Source organism: Centruroides vittatus, unplaced genomic scaffold (assembly GCF_030686945.1).
Source record: "Centruroides vittatus isolate TY-2023 unplaced genomic scaffold, ASM3068694v2 contig_878, whole genome shotgun sequence".
NCBI classification, from domain to species: Eukaryota; Metazoa; Arthropoda; class Arachnida; order Scorpiones; family Buthidae; genus Centruroides; species Centruroides vittatus.
This window is the reverse complement of record NW_027122570.1, coordinates 558027-571977: the sequence shown is the minus strand read 5'-3', so window position 1 is coordinate 571977 and position 13951 is coordinate 558027. Positions and strand designations below refer to the sequence as shown.

Here is a 13951-nt window from a genome sequence, read left to right as displayed (position 1 = left end):
GTGAGAAAGACGCATCAATAGAAGGAACGATCTGAAATTTATTTAAATTTATTTGTACTTATGAAATTTCAAAAAAGTCAAACACGAGTTGGAATTTTTATAATAATAAAAATTTTTATATGGTAAAACGATGTAGTAAATTCCACTGTTTTAGACTGTTTTATTCAAATATGAGCTGTTAAAATATATATATATACAGTATATATTTCTTATATAATTGTATAACATACACTATATACGTACAGTATAAATTATCGGCCTGATTTTTTTCCTAGTTTAAACTGTTGTTTTGATTATTTAATTTTGTAAATAATTATTATATATAATTCCAAACGTATATTTGTTTATGTTAAAGTTTAAAAATTTTTATAGAAAATTTAATTTATTTTAATCCATTATAATCATTACAATACATCAATAATACAGAGGAATAAATGCAATGATACATTATCATCATGCATTATCTCATAATTCTATCGCGATTTTATTTAGAATTTTGTCATGTATCTTTATATATTTATTGCATTGAAATATTATTTTTAAATAAAGTTTAATATTTAGTTATTTCAAAACAATTCTTCCTTATAATAGGACCACTTTTTTTAAAAGAATAGAAATAAATTAACAATTGTAATTTTGTTTAATTAAGCAATTTCCTTGGGTTCAAAGGACTTATTTAATAGAAGCAAGGTACAATTGATAGTTATTTCCCATTTACCACGAAAGATTTTATAGACTGTAAATGTCCATATTGAAGGAGAAACAAGTCCTAATATGGAATTAACAGTCATTGGCGTCGGCAACCTCCTCTCCCTTGATTGATTTGCATTTGTCGAAAACCCTGTTGGAATTTGTCTTAGTTGAAGGCCACACTAGACGAATGTTTATAACATTTTTAAAAACGAGGAAACACGAACTTCCAAAGAATATATCTTTCAGCTATAATGCTTCTGATCTTTAAACTCCAGCCATTTAAATAAAAGCCAGCTTAATGCTGGTCTATTTACAGATTTTATTTACTTGGCTGTTAAATGCGAGGTCAAAAACTACATTTATAAAATGAATGAAGTCAAAAGAACATTTTCTAAAATTATATTTTAGCATTAAGCTAACTGTCAGACTAGCATTTTGCCTTTTTAGAATTTTCCGTCACGACGGGGAGCTAAGCTGTAGTTTTTGGGTGGTTAAATAGATTTAACCATTTTAAGCTCTTCGTAATAAATGAAATAATGCTATAAGTGTAATAAATATTCTGAATAATTTTGTGTATAATCTATTATATAAATATAATATATATATATAAGATAGTGTGGAGATATTGACCAACCATAAATAATTATAAATGTAAAATTCTTTTATGTGTAACACATAGACCTATATCATGGATTTCTTTTAGCAAGCATCTGCACCATTTTTAATTTGTAAAAAAAAAAATCTATAGCTTTTATTATATTTTGCTTAAGCATTCTAATTAGTAGAAAAGAACAGTAAAAATTTATAAGATTAAAATGATAATCAATAATTGCTTAGAGGAGTTTAAAAGTCTATAATTATTTCTATGTAATTTATAATAATGATCAATTTTTATACTCTTAACGTTAGGTAAACAATAGTTATATTTTGGTATTAATCATTATTATAAAAATATGAATATAATTTTCGTAAAAATCTTCGTGTAATGAAGATAATATAAATATTTTCTTTTAATATTTTTATAAACGTTATTTATGGATGATTTTTAACTTTATAAGCTGTAAATTTGTATTAAACCAATGAATAACTGTATTAAAATTAATTGGTTGTGGAATCCATTATAAATCAAAATTTCTATAGGACGGTAGCAGAAATGGAATACACGACATATCCATTCAATGGTTTCATTAATTTAATGATGTAAAAGTTATGAGAAATTATAAAATTATTATTTTTTAAGTAAGATAAAAAAGAGTAGCGTTTACTAAATTTGAATATGCGAGTCCTAAAATTAGCTTAAGGAATTTAAATGCTTTTGTAAAAAGTTTTTGTAATCTTCTTTCAGATAAGCATCTTAATTATTAGTCGGTTTACTCAAACGTAAGAGGTTAGCTACTCTATAATGATTGCTCATAAAATAACTTACATACAGTTAAGGCAAAATGATAGTTTCGTGAATTATCAGATAATAATAATTATCCATGATAGATATTTATGCATCTGTGGAGGTATTCACTAGTCACTAGTGAAATGGCAAGAAATGACTACTACGAGCATCTTTATATTTTATTCTTTCTTCCTCTAATGTTTAAGTAGGCCATTATTGTTGTGCTTTAATTATTGCTTAGATCTACAGTTTTGTTTGAACTTTGACATATTTTACTTTTATGTTCGTGTAATGTAACATTGTGTAAAATTCTTCGATCTGGTTCTTTGTTTGGTGATGCTTTCTAAATTTCGGTGGTCATTGACAGCAACGTCCGATAAAATACTTTCGGCTATTGAATCTGTCGATATTGATCTGTGGTATTGCCATCTTCATAATTGGATCAGGAACCTCTCGCTTTATTGAGCCCTACAGGAGATTGTAATCGTGTCCTTAAACAGGATCATCAACCTGGTCTAACTTTAGTTTGCGCCATTCTGCAACATTCTCACCTTTTCTTGAAAACAATATCCCAAAATATTATTTAATTTATGTAAATATCGGCTAAAATATATGCTTTTTTTTTAAAAAATTCTTAAGACAAATAAGGAATTTTTCAATTTGTAAATACAGTATTTGTTTAGTCTTCTATAAATTGATTTTATAATTTTGAATAAAATCTTCTTATTATAAAATTGTTTTTAAAGCATTTATCTCAATTGTTTATTCAAAAACAAGTAAAAAGTTTGTGTTATTAAATGTAAATGCTAAAAATTAGTTATTAACTGAAGTATTTCATTTTTATTTATGTGCGTTTTTTTTATTTTATTGAATTGTGGTGCAGATATTAACATATATAAAATTCTAGGTCAGCGAAATGTAATAATAAAATTCTCTAGACTAGACAGAAGAAAGGAATATGGATAGATTAAATCGCTACTATAACACTTTCAATATAATTTAAAATGCTTTGTTGATTAGACTTATTCATGCCGATACACTTTGGTTGTTATCACACTTTCATTGCTATCATAATCTGATTCTTTTGTGAATGCTCAATCAAGAATGGCAAAAAATGGCTTCTAAGTGCCATGAAGTGAGAGAACGAATGCGTTTCAACGTGCTATTGTTGATGAAATGATATTTGAGCTCCAACGGACTTCTTTTATAGAACTTTTCGTGCCGTGAATGCACGGATTGAATCACTGAAAAGCTTACATTACTTGAAAGCATTTAAATTTTTCCTTTGTTATTTCCTACATAAATTTAAATTTTAAAATAATTATTGATTTAAAATTTATCTTTATCCATTTAATACAATACACAGAGAAATAATTACTATTCTGATAATTTTTAATCTCTACTTTTAACTAATACGAAATTTTTCAATTGAAAAACTAATATAATAATTTACAATAATATTTTTTTCAACTTAAGAAAGGAATTGTAGCCTATTTGTGTCATCTTTAAAAAACGGCCTGTATAACAGCTTAATATTCCTATTATATAGTTTGAAAAAAGGCAAACAACTTTTAACTAGGTTGGATGAGATCTCTTTAAATAGATATCAGCTGCATTGTTTGAATAGAGGTCAACAATTAAATGGTGACTTTTGTCTAAATAAAGTTTAGTTTCCTAAAATATCTCGCTATCACTATTGAAATTTGAATATTTAAAAAATATATTTATTGAAGTTAATTCTAATTAATATAATAACTATAAAAGTAGTAATTAACTGTATATTAGATATACTTATTTCTAAATAAAAAAAAGAGTTTATTTTATAATAAACGAATACATTATTTTATATTACCTAAGAGCTTATTTTGTAATTTTTCAGCAAAAACTGAATATTGTTTGTATATAATTTTTGTATTGAAATAATAATAATTTTAACTGGAACAATCTTTATAATAATTGTAATGTAGTAACTTTGGTTGGAAATTATAATAATTTATACGATTCATCCATATCACTCTTAAAAATAAGCTAGCAATTTATTTAATTCTAGTTATTTAAAATTTAAAAATATATTATTTATATAATAAAACTGTGATTATGTAGCTATGTAAAGTATTTCCAATGTATGAATTATAGCTTAAGATATATTCGAAGATTTTGACAATAAAGATACGTTCGAATAATAAGTTATAATAAAACTACAAATTAATTAAACGATTAAAAATTTATAAATATTTTGAGAAATAAATTATACTAATTAGATTTAATTTTTCTTAATAAAAATGGAGAAAATGAGAAGTACAATGTATATATTCATTCATACAGCGAAAGACATTGGCATATGGCCTTGAATTTATTTAAACATCTGGATGTAATACTTTATATTTACATTGTTACTTATATCGCATTATATAGTATTTTTACTAAACTTCGAATATTTTGTTTTTATTTTTAGTTATAGTAATTTAATATTGTCAAAAAGTAATCACATATTCTAGATTTTCTGGACTTAAATTTATAAAACTTTTCTCTAAGTTTTTGCTTTTACAAGAAATACACGAAAATTAAAGCATGAAATTATTTCTTCATTTAAAAAGTAAAATAATTATAAATTTTAAAAACTTATTGTTTTAATTATAAGAGTTATCTGTATTTTACATTATAATAGTAATAGAAAACATTTAAAATATTTTTTATAAATGCTTTCGATAAAACGATGGGATTAATTTACATAATTTGCTTCTTATTCATATAATTTAAATTATTGATAAAAATATGTTGATAAATTATATATATTTTAAAGTTACATGTTATTTAATATAATCGCAGATTTTTTCTGTAAATTTTAACTTGCTTATTTACTTTAATTGTGTATAAAAAAGTAGTCAAACTAGATAATTTTTCTAGCAACTATTCAATAAAACAGAATAATGATCAAATATTTTTATGTTATTACTATGTAAAGTTACTTGCGAATTTTAAAGTGTGTTAGCCTCATGATTTATAAAAGCGCATATAATCCGGGTGGCTGATTGTGACGAGAGACTTCCTCCCCCGCACCAGGATGCTAGCTACTAGAAAACTGCTGTTATATCATCAAGAATGATATAACCACAGCTCTTTAGCCGTTCTATAATTAAAACTAGTATTATCACACCTTATGAAGTCACATACTTAAGTTATTTTAATCAAAAGAATTTTAATGAATTAGAAAATAACAATAATTTCACTTAAATGATAAGTAATTGATGCATATTATACATTAAATTGTTATTTATTTCATTTAAAATATTATGTTAAATTTTATAAATCATTCTCCCTTTTAAGTTTTAGAATGAAAATTATCCTTTATTTAAATATAAAGTTAGTAACTTTTAATCTAACTGATTTAAGTAGTAAAGTTTATATATAACATTATGATGCGGATTATTGCTATTTAAAACTTATTATTAAAATATTTTTGTTTGTAAAATAAAAATGAATTGTATATTATAAAATAGCTAAATAATTTTTTGAAATAATTTCCTAATATAAACATAATTAAATCATTTTAAATATATGTATTCGCGTATTTATTAGTCGAAAATTCAGCTTTTGAAGACGTTTAGGATAAGTTTTGATGCTAAAATAAACAAAAATTTGACTCGAGTTTATTGAACTTTCAGCCAACAATATTTAATAAATCTGAGTAATCTGAGAGAAATATTATATTAAATTTTTCTTAAGAACGGATACATTTTAATTCCTTTCATTTTATTATTATTTTTCTTAAATAAAAGCAAAAATTATGATATAAATCACTTTAAAAATGCTTAAAAATTAAATTTTAAATCTTAATTAAAAAGTCTAATTTAACAAATTAATCTATATAATAAAAATATTTTGATATAAAATAATATTTATTATTTAATGCATAAGAAAATTACATTGCACTTTATAAATTATTATGAAACTTTTATATAGAGTTTAATTTCGGATAAAGTTACTAAAGATATTTTCTTTTGATTGTAGTATGTGGAAAATATATTGAATAAATTGGAAAAATAATTAGAAACGTCAAAGGCGAGATGATAACCAAAAATGATTTGTATAAGAAAAGCTTATGGTAAGTACATATTTATTTAGAAATGTTAATTATCGCTAATTGAAATTATACTCGTGTAATAATTTTATTTATATATTTAAATAAATATGAATTTTTGATGTTAAATATGTTAATTATAATTCGAATTTTTTTATAATAAATAATTTTAATAATTAGAAAATATATTTGTTGTAATGAGGAAATTTGCTTGATATAAGCGTTTATTCATTGTCACAGAATTTATAATAAATCAATCCTCCGTTGGAATTCTGTATTACAAGTGCAGAAGTAATGACCTAAACGTCTGCTATGATTTGTTCGGGTTAACGTTGTTGATATTATTGTTATAAGTTAATGAGACGAGTGAAGAAATACGATATTTAGCAAATTAAAATCATTTAATTACTTAAACAAGATTTAAAAAATTATAAATTTCGTTAATTAGATTTGTTATCTTAAAAATTTCTTAATGTCAATTTATCATTTATTTAAAAAAATAATATGTATATATTCTACGAAATCGTTTATTTGTCTTAGAAACTGTTCTTAAATTGTAATATATAGCTGAAGACATTTATCAAGTAATGACAGATATCTTCATCCAGTCGAGATAATGACTTAGGATTTAAGAATAATGCAATGAATAAATTTATATATTTATCTTCTGAGAAATTAAATCTAATCTTCGAACACGTACTACATCAATGTAAACATTACTGTATTGTAGAAAACTCCAATCGACCAACTTTTGGAAATGTTGATATAAAATATTCTAACATACACAACAGTCTATAGTATTAATTAAGCAATAGGCTGTTGATCCGATTCACACGAATAAAATGACGAGGTAATTCTATTTTAGTTTTGTTTATAAATGCTAATACAGTTATAAACGTTTGTATTTTAGTTTAGATCTATTTTTTTCTTTCAGGTACTGGAAATTTACTTATTTCGTATTTTGTTTTATACACATGATAATGTGTTCGGAATGGAATAAAAAAGTAAGTTTTATACAGTACATATTAAGAAATATAGCAATATAACTTCGTGTGCTTATTGTATAATATGATTTTATATAGCTCTAAATTTGTTTTATATATATATAAGGACTACCGAGAGAAGGCTTGGTTCATTATTGTGCCCCTTATTATACACCGTAAAAATAATTTTCTTATATTTAGGTAATAAAAATCAGGTTTATAGTCCTTAAAATTTGTCAAAATTATGAAAATCTGGTATATTTATAAAGGCTATGATAATTAATTATTTTTCACGTGCCCTCTGGGTCTCGTCATCTCAGGTAATTTATATCCATGCTCATCCCTCGACGGCTCCGATATAGAGACCTACTTAAACGCAATAAAGCAAAAAAGTTAAAAATATAAGATCATTAATGAAATCTGAAAGGTGTCGAATAAACTTGAGGCCGAAGAATAAATCATCAATTCTTAAAAAAAGAAAAAAAAATTGCTTGTGTATCGATAAAAATATCTTGTAATATCTTTTTCTTAACATATTAAAAATGTTTTTATAATTATAAAAGAAGAAACCTTTTCTATGATTATAAAATTATTGTCTATTATACTTGTATATTAAATTGTATAAAAATATAACGGAATTCAAATATATATAACTTCGTATTTTAATCGGAATTTAAATAGGTTTTTAAATAAGAATTTTTAAATATGTATGCTGTATAAAAAAATATAAAATATTTAATTTTCGTATTTAAAAAAATTATAAAAACATAGACTTTCTTTATATCTTATTATAATAATTTTATGTTTTTCAATATGATCATATTTTTATAAAGTTTTTAAAAATTCTGTATACTGTATTTGATGCCTGAACATTTCAGTGAAAATTGGAGAAAGGGTCCTAAGACAATAATAATAATAATTTATAGGAATTCAAATTAACTACGGGAAATTACAAAAACACCTACATGTGTGTAGAGTACTATATATTAAATTAGAATAAAGCAGGATATTTTGAGAATATTTTCTTAAGTAAATTTGTAAGAAATTTTTAATTTCTTTAGGACTAAAATGATTCTATAATTTATTGAAATCATTGATTCATTTAAAAATAAAATTTATGTTAATCATAACGTAATTAATAACAATAAGATCATTCATTTGTTTTAATGAAAATACATTAAATTACTAAGTTTATAACCAGACTAAAAATAAAATAGATAAGGAGTTAAAATATTCTGACGAATTGTATTTTGTTTCTAAACAAGAGTAGGCGTTTATCGCAATTAAATTTAAAAAAAAATAATAAATATATCAAAGCTTCGATAACAGAAACTTATGATTAAGCAACCAACTCTTATAGAAGTTTTTATGAGATATAAAAATTTAAATAAACTCTTGTCGTTTAGAAAGAAGGTGGTGATTGGAGGAACATATTTTTCAACTATAAAAATAACTTTACATTTAGATTGATTTGGAATTTAAGCATCAGTTGGTATTTTATGGAGTTTCACTTCCTGGAAACTGCTTATTAAAACAAAACTGAAAAATATGGATAGCATAAATATATCAATAAGGACATAAATAAATGGCATTAGTTTATTCACATAATTAATGCCAAACAAAAGTCGTTCGGGAGTATATTTATTATTGAAATAGTAATTTAAATAGCAACAATTTTGTAAAAATATTACGCAATGTTTTAAATATAAACTATTAATATATATGAAAATATTTAAAATATAAACGAAGTGCTTCATCATCAGTTTCAAAAATTATTTATCTTTTATATAGAATTTATAATAATAATAATAATAATTGACTGTAAAAATATTTTAATGTTTATTAATTTATAAATTCGGATTAAATGCGAATTTGTTATTTTAAACGATGGAGTAGCTTATTTTCAGATGTATACAGGGTTATTTTTATTTACTTTTCTTTTATTTAGTCGTTGACATTCTAAATATAAATATTCTCACAGAATCACATAACATATAAAATTAATAAACATTCAACAAAGCACAAAAAGAGATGGACATTTTGAAAATAGTAATTAAGATAGAAAGCGTTTATATGATAGTCTGAAACTGTCAGAAGAGAATTCATTTATTAATCGTAGACAATCGAGTCATTATTCTGTAGAAAAAGGAACGTTGTCTAGCCTATAATTATTCACCCTGTTGAAGTCAATCGTGAGTATTCGAGTTATCCGATTTGGAGTCTGATAGTAAAAAATCTAAATATTCATTTTGATTCGCTGTTTAGTATATTAAATATATTTCGTAGATCTATTAAGCTGCTTTAATATGATAATTCAGATAGGAAAAGATGAATGGGTAAGCTATTACAGAACATTAATATAAAGAAGGTTGTCAGGAAAATTGGCTTTTTATATAATTTTATTCAGAATTTTTGGTGATAAAAACATATTTTGATAACAAAATAGTGTTTCGGACGTGTTATTTTCCGAAAAAATGAGATTTTTATTAAAGATTTGACTGGATGTAATACAAAATTTTCTGAAAAAAATGTTTTTGATTATATCTTCGGCTGTCTTCTTCCCTAAAGTTCAGTTTAAACCTGACTAACTTTGATAATAAATATTTATCTGAGTATCGTAAGTCTAATTTAGTTTTTAAATTATATTTTAAAACTTTATTTTCGGATAAGTTTACAGAAAGTTGAAGAATGATGAATTTTATATTAGAACAATATGAATAATTATTGCAAAACCTTTACATTATCAGAATCATCAAATGTTAGTAGATAAATTTAAACAGGAAATGAATTCATCTCTGTTAGTCATATTAATTAATACGTAGGAGCAGAAAGATGTAGATTGATTTTGAAACTTATATATTAAATTATATACGATAATTCATACAAATTATGAAAAGTATTATTTCACTGTTTTCTATTAGTTTTTTACTTTATCCGCCCTGTGGGCACTAATAGGACCTTTTTCCCCATGATTCCCCTGGGTTCGGCCAGGCCCACAGTGGGGAGGCCGGCGACGGTGGAGGCCCTACAAAGTCCGGACGATCCACCCATAAAAAATTGGTGGGGTTGCTCGCCTGGACTCAATTCTGGGTCCTGAGCGTAGGTAGGCTGACGTATTAATCGCCTCAGCCATCCGCCCGGTCTCAATTTTAATTTAACATAAGCAGAAGGCCTGGGAAAAGTATTTTTATTTTTTTATTTTTTGTAAGAAAGGAAAATCTGAATATTGTTCTAGAGGTCAGAGTTTATGTGGTTTATGTCATTGATAATACAAATGAGTCATTAAGAGTATTACATAGGAATAACTGTGTAACTGTAGTTTAAAATTGCAGCTGTTTCTTTCACCAAATAGGTGGATGAAATTCTATTTTATAAGAATAACATAAAATACATTAAGCAACAGATATATAATAGGTATATATTAGAATAATTTATATCTAATATATTATAATACAGTCAAACCTGTTTTTATGCGCTCTTTTTATGTGCGATTTTTATTTGTGCGATTTTTTTAATGCGAATTTTTAATTTGTGCGGTATAGTTGGCGACTAGTCTCGTGCGATTCGTCATGTCTTACGTTGACTTATTATAGCTAAATAAACTTATTATAGCATAAATGCACTTATTATAGTAATATTATTGCATGAATATGCGAAAAATGAAATAATTTACTTTTTAAGTCAACAAAACACCACCTGGACAAAAATATGTAAAACAGACGATAGACCAGACGATGCAGTCAAGTGCTGACATCTGTTGTCAATAAATTCTATTTCGTACGGTTTTGAGTTATTTTCTATGTGAGACTTTTTTTATGCGGTCCCTGTTGACCGCATAAAAAAATTATTTTTTTTATTGTGTTGCGAAAACTATTATTTACAGCCATTCGTGAAGTTTCGTGAGATTTTTTTTAATGCGTTTTTTTTAATGCGGTCCCTATCCCCCGCATAAAAACAGGTTTGACTGTATATTAGAATAGAATAATAACTTTAATTATAAATTAAAATTATAAATATATCTATTTAATATATTATATATCAGACAAAAATCCAAGAAATGTCTTGTACAAATAGTAATAAGCCTACTTGAATACAGTTTTCTCTATCCGTTCCCTTGTATAATAGAATTTAAAACAAAGTACTATTCAACCAATGTACTAAATACGTTATAAGTAGTCGTCTATGTGCATTTATTTAGGTAGACTCTAGTTTTGAAATATCTTTGCAAGACATTTTATTTTAATTGTTGTATTATATTAATATCTTGTTTAGAATTCGAGCATAAATGTGTAAAATGTTATAACGACGCATTCCATAAGCCGGAAATAAATTATAGCATGTTTATATTTAATTATCATCAACTTTAATTATCATCAACTGAAGATATAGAATATAATGTTTTTATTATAGCATGCTTAATCGAATGGACGGAATGTAAATAAATAGGCAAATAAGTATAAATAAGATAAAAATTATACTGTAATTATTTAAATATATCTATATTAAAATAAATATTTTAATTATAAAAAAATCTATGAATTAAATCTTAGTCGTTAGAATCAAAGAGTAAATAAAATTATAATTAATTTATAATAATTAATCAACTGATTTTAAATAAAACAACGCATAAATTAAGTTTATTTTTATTATATACGATGATTAAAGTACGTTTTAACTAAGGCTAGGACATCTAGGAACTAAAAATGTTATAACTAAGGCTAGGACATCTAGGAACATTTTTAGTTCCTAGATGTCCTAGCCTTAGTTATAATACTGTAGAAATAATTCTAAAAATTTTCTAATGTGCTTTAATTAACTCAATTTAAAATGTAAACGATCATTTCTAACAAAGAATCCACTGTTGATTTTAAAATTGTAATTATAAATTAATTAAATGTTATGTAATGAAGGATATGCGCTATTCTGCATACGAACTACGTTACTATCAGTTAGTATTAGTATATGCTGTATAGTATCAGTTACTCCTACGTATATTGTGTAAATGTATAAAAAATTAATGAGATTCTGTCAAATTTATATGTATCAAAACATATAAATTATGTTAACTTTATCTAGATGAATACTGTCTTTATAATAATTAAAGATTTGAAATAAATCATTAATTCCTATAAAAAATGTTTATCGGAACCTGTGGAATGTTGAATGTATCAGATAAGATAATTATTGATTCAATAACCTGATAAAATGTAAAAGAGGTTATATAGATTTTTTTTTTTTTTGGTGAAGTTACTGTTAAGCATATCTACATATAAGAAAGTTGATAGAGTAGAGTTCAAAGTTAACAAAATTGACTTATTATTGACGTTTAAATTAGCATATGAATGTTACTCTAAAATCGAATGGGCATTAGACTTATGATTTTAAGAAAATGTTAAAGAAAGATCGTTTAACAGCCGGGAAAGTATTGTAATCGTGCCAAATTTGACCCTCCGGCTTTTTTGCAAATATCGAAGTTTTGAGACCCTGACCCACAAAAGTCATAAAACGGCAAAAAAATTCCTTGGATATGTGTGTTTGTGTGTGTGTGTGTGTGTGTGTGTGTGTGTGTGTGTGTGTGTGTGTGTGTGTGTGTGTTGGCGTCTATTCTGTTTAATATCTTAGGATGGGGTAAAGATTAATAAACAAAATTTAGCACGGTAACTTGTATATATGTGGAAACGATGCTATTAAATTTTGGAGTATGGAACTCGAAGAGGTGATAGATGGAAGGGAATCGTGTATCATATTGCGACTAGAGTCGGACTTTTGAAAATTTCACTCGCTACTGGCATTTATAATATTTTTAAAAACACGTCTCCAACTTCAAAATTAAGTATATTTTGTATTTTAATAATAATTAATAATATAAAAGTGAATTTTTAATAACAACTCGTAACAGATGACGCCACACACAATTTTAACTTTGAGCTAGAGTCGTAGTATTTTTTAAACTGAAATATTTTTTAATTGGAGATTTTTTATGAATGATGGGATGTCGATTTACTTTTTAACTTTTTACGGTTTGTAAATATATTAAAGTTGAAAATGTATGAATATTTATTTGTTTTTTTTAAGTAGTTAAACTACAAAAGGAAATGAATCACTTTAAGTATTGACTGTTAACGTGATTATTAAATAATGTAAAAAGATTTTTTGAATTCATTAGTTTGAAATATTAAGATATTATAGAGTTAATTAGTCAAGCAATGAGTTGAAAATGATTTAAAGTTGAAGGCTATACTGAATGATAAAGGGATATTCATTATATAGAAGCTTATTTAAATTATTCATAAAAACTTAGTTTAATTTATTTTCATATTAAATTGAGAATTTATAAGGATTATTTTTTTTTCAGTATATTATTTTCATCAATACGATCCATGACATCAGTTGAGAGAGTAAAAAATAGTGCTTTGTATATCCAAGTTATTCAGTCTGAAATTTAAGTTTAATTTTTAAAAATTTATTCTGGTATTTATAAGATAAAGAGTATGGTACTTTTATAATTATTGTTAATTTAATATTCTTCAAAAAATTGAAAATTCTTTGATAAACAAAGAATTTACGCTGGAATTTTAAAATTATAATTGCGAAAAAATGCAGAGTTTTAATTCAGAATGAAATTTAAATTTCGCATTAAATTTCGCATTTCGCAATTAAAAACGTCCATTACAAAAAATTACGATTAAAATATAGACGAAGTAAAAAAATAAAAATTAAGAATTACGGCAATTTGACAAGAATATACAGCTAAATTCGATTTACTTTATCATTTTTTCGTCTCTAAAGTTATCACTAAATCCAGTG

General features: G+C 24.5%; 2 protein-coding genes across 4 annotated transcripts in view; one reads left to right on the top strand and one right to left on the bottom strand.

The window, feature by feature from the left end:
* Nucleotides 1-13951, bottom strand: part of LOC136983196 (coiled-coil domain-containing protein 112-like) — a 372297-nt gene that overhangs the window by 39835 nt on the left and 318511 nt on the right. The gene's annotated exons all lie outside the window — the stretch shown is intronic.
* The window catches only part of LOC136983193 (thrombospondin type-1 domain-containing protein 4-like), a 141458-nt gene that overhangs the window by 5333 nt on the left and 122174 nt on the right, over nucleotides 1-13951 (top strand). Inside the window, exons 1-3 of one of the 3 annotated variants that reach the window (XM_067279859.1) lie at nucleotides 6086-6185; nucleotides 6729-7011; nucleotides 7096-7165. In XM_067279859.1, coding sequence (XP_067135960.1) covers nucleotides 7004-7011; nucleotides 7096-7165 — 78 coding nt within the window. In that variant the 5' untranslated portion in view covers nucleotides 6086-6185; nucleotides 6729-7003. Of the gene's footprint in view, nucleotides 1-6085; nucleotides 6186-6728; nucleotides 7012-7095; nucleotides 7166-13951 lie in introns of those variants that run through there. The other 2 variants (XM_067279860.1, XM_067279858.1) reach the window with 2 other exon arrangements.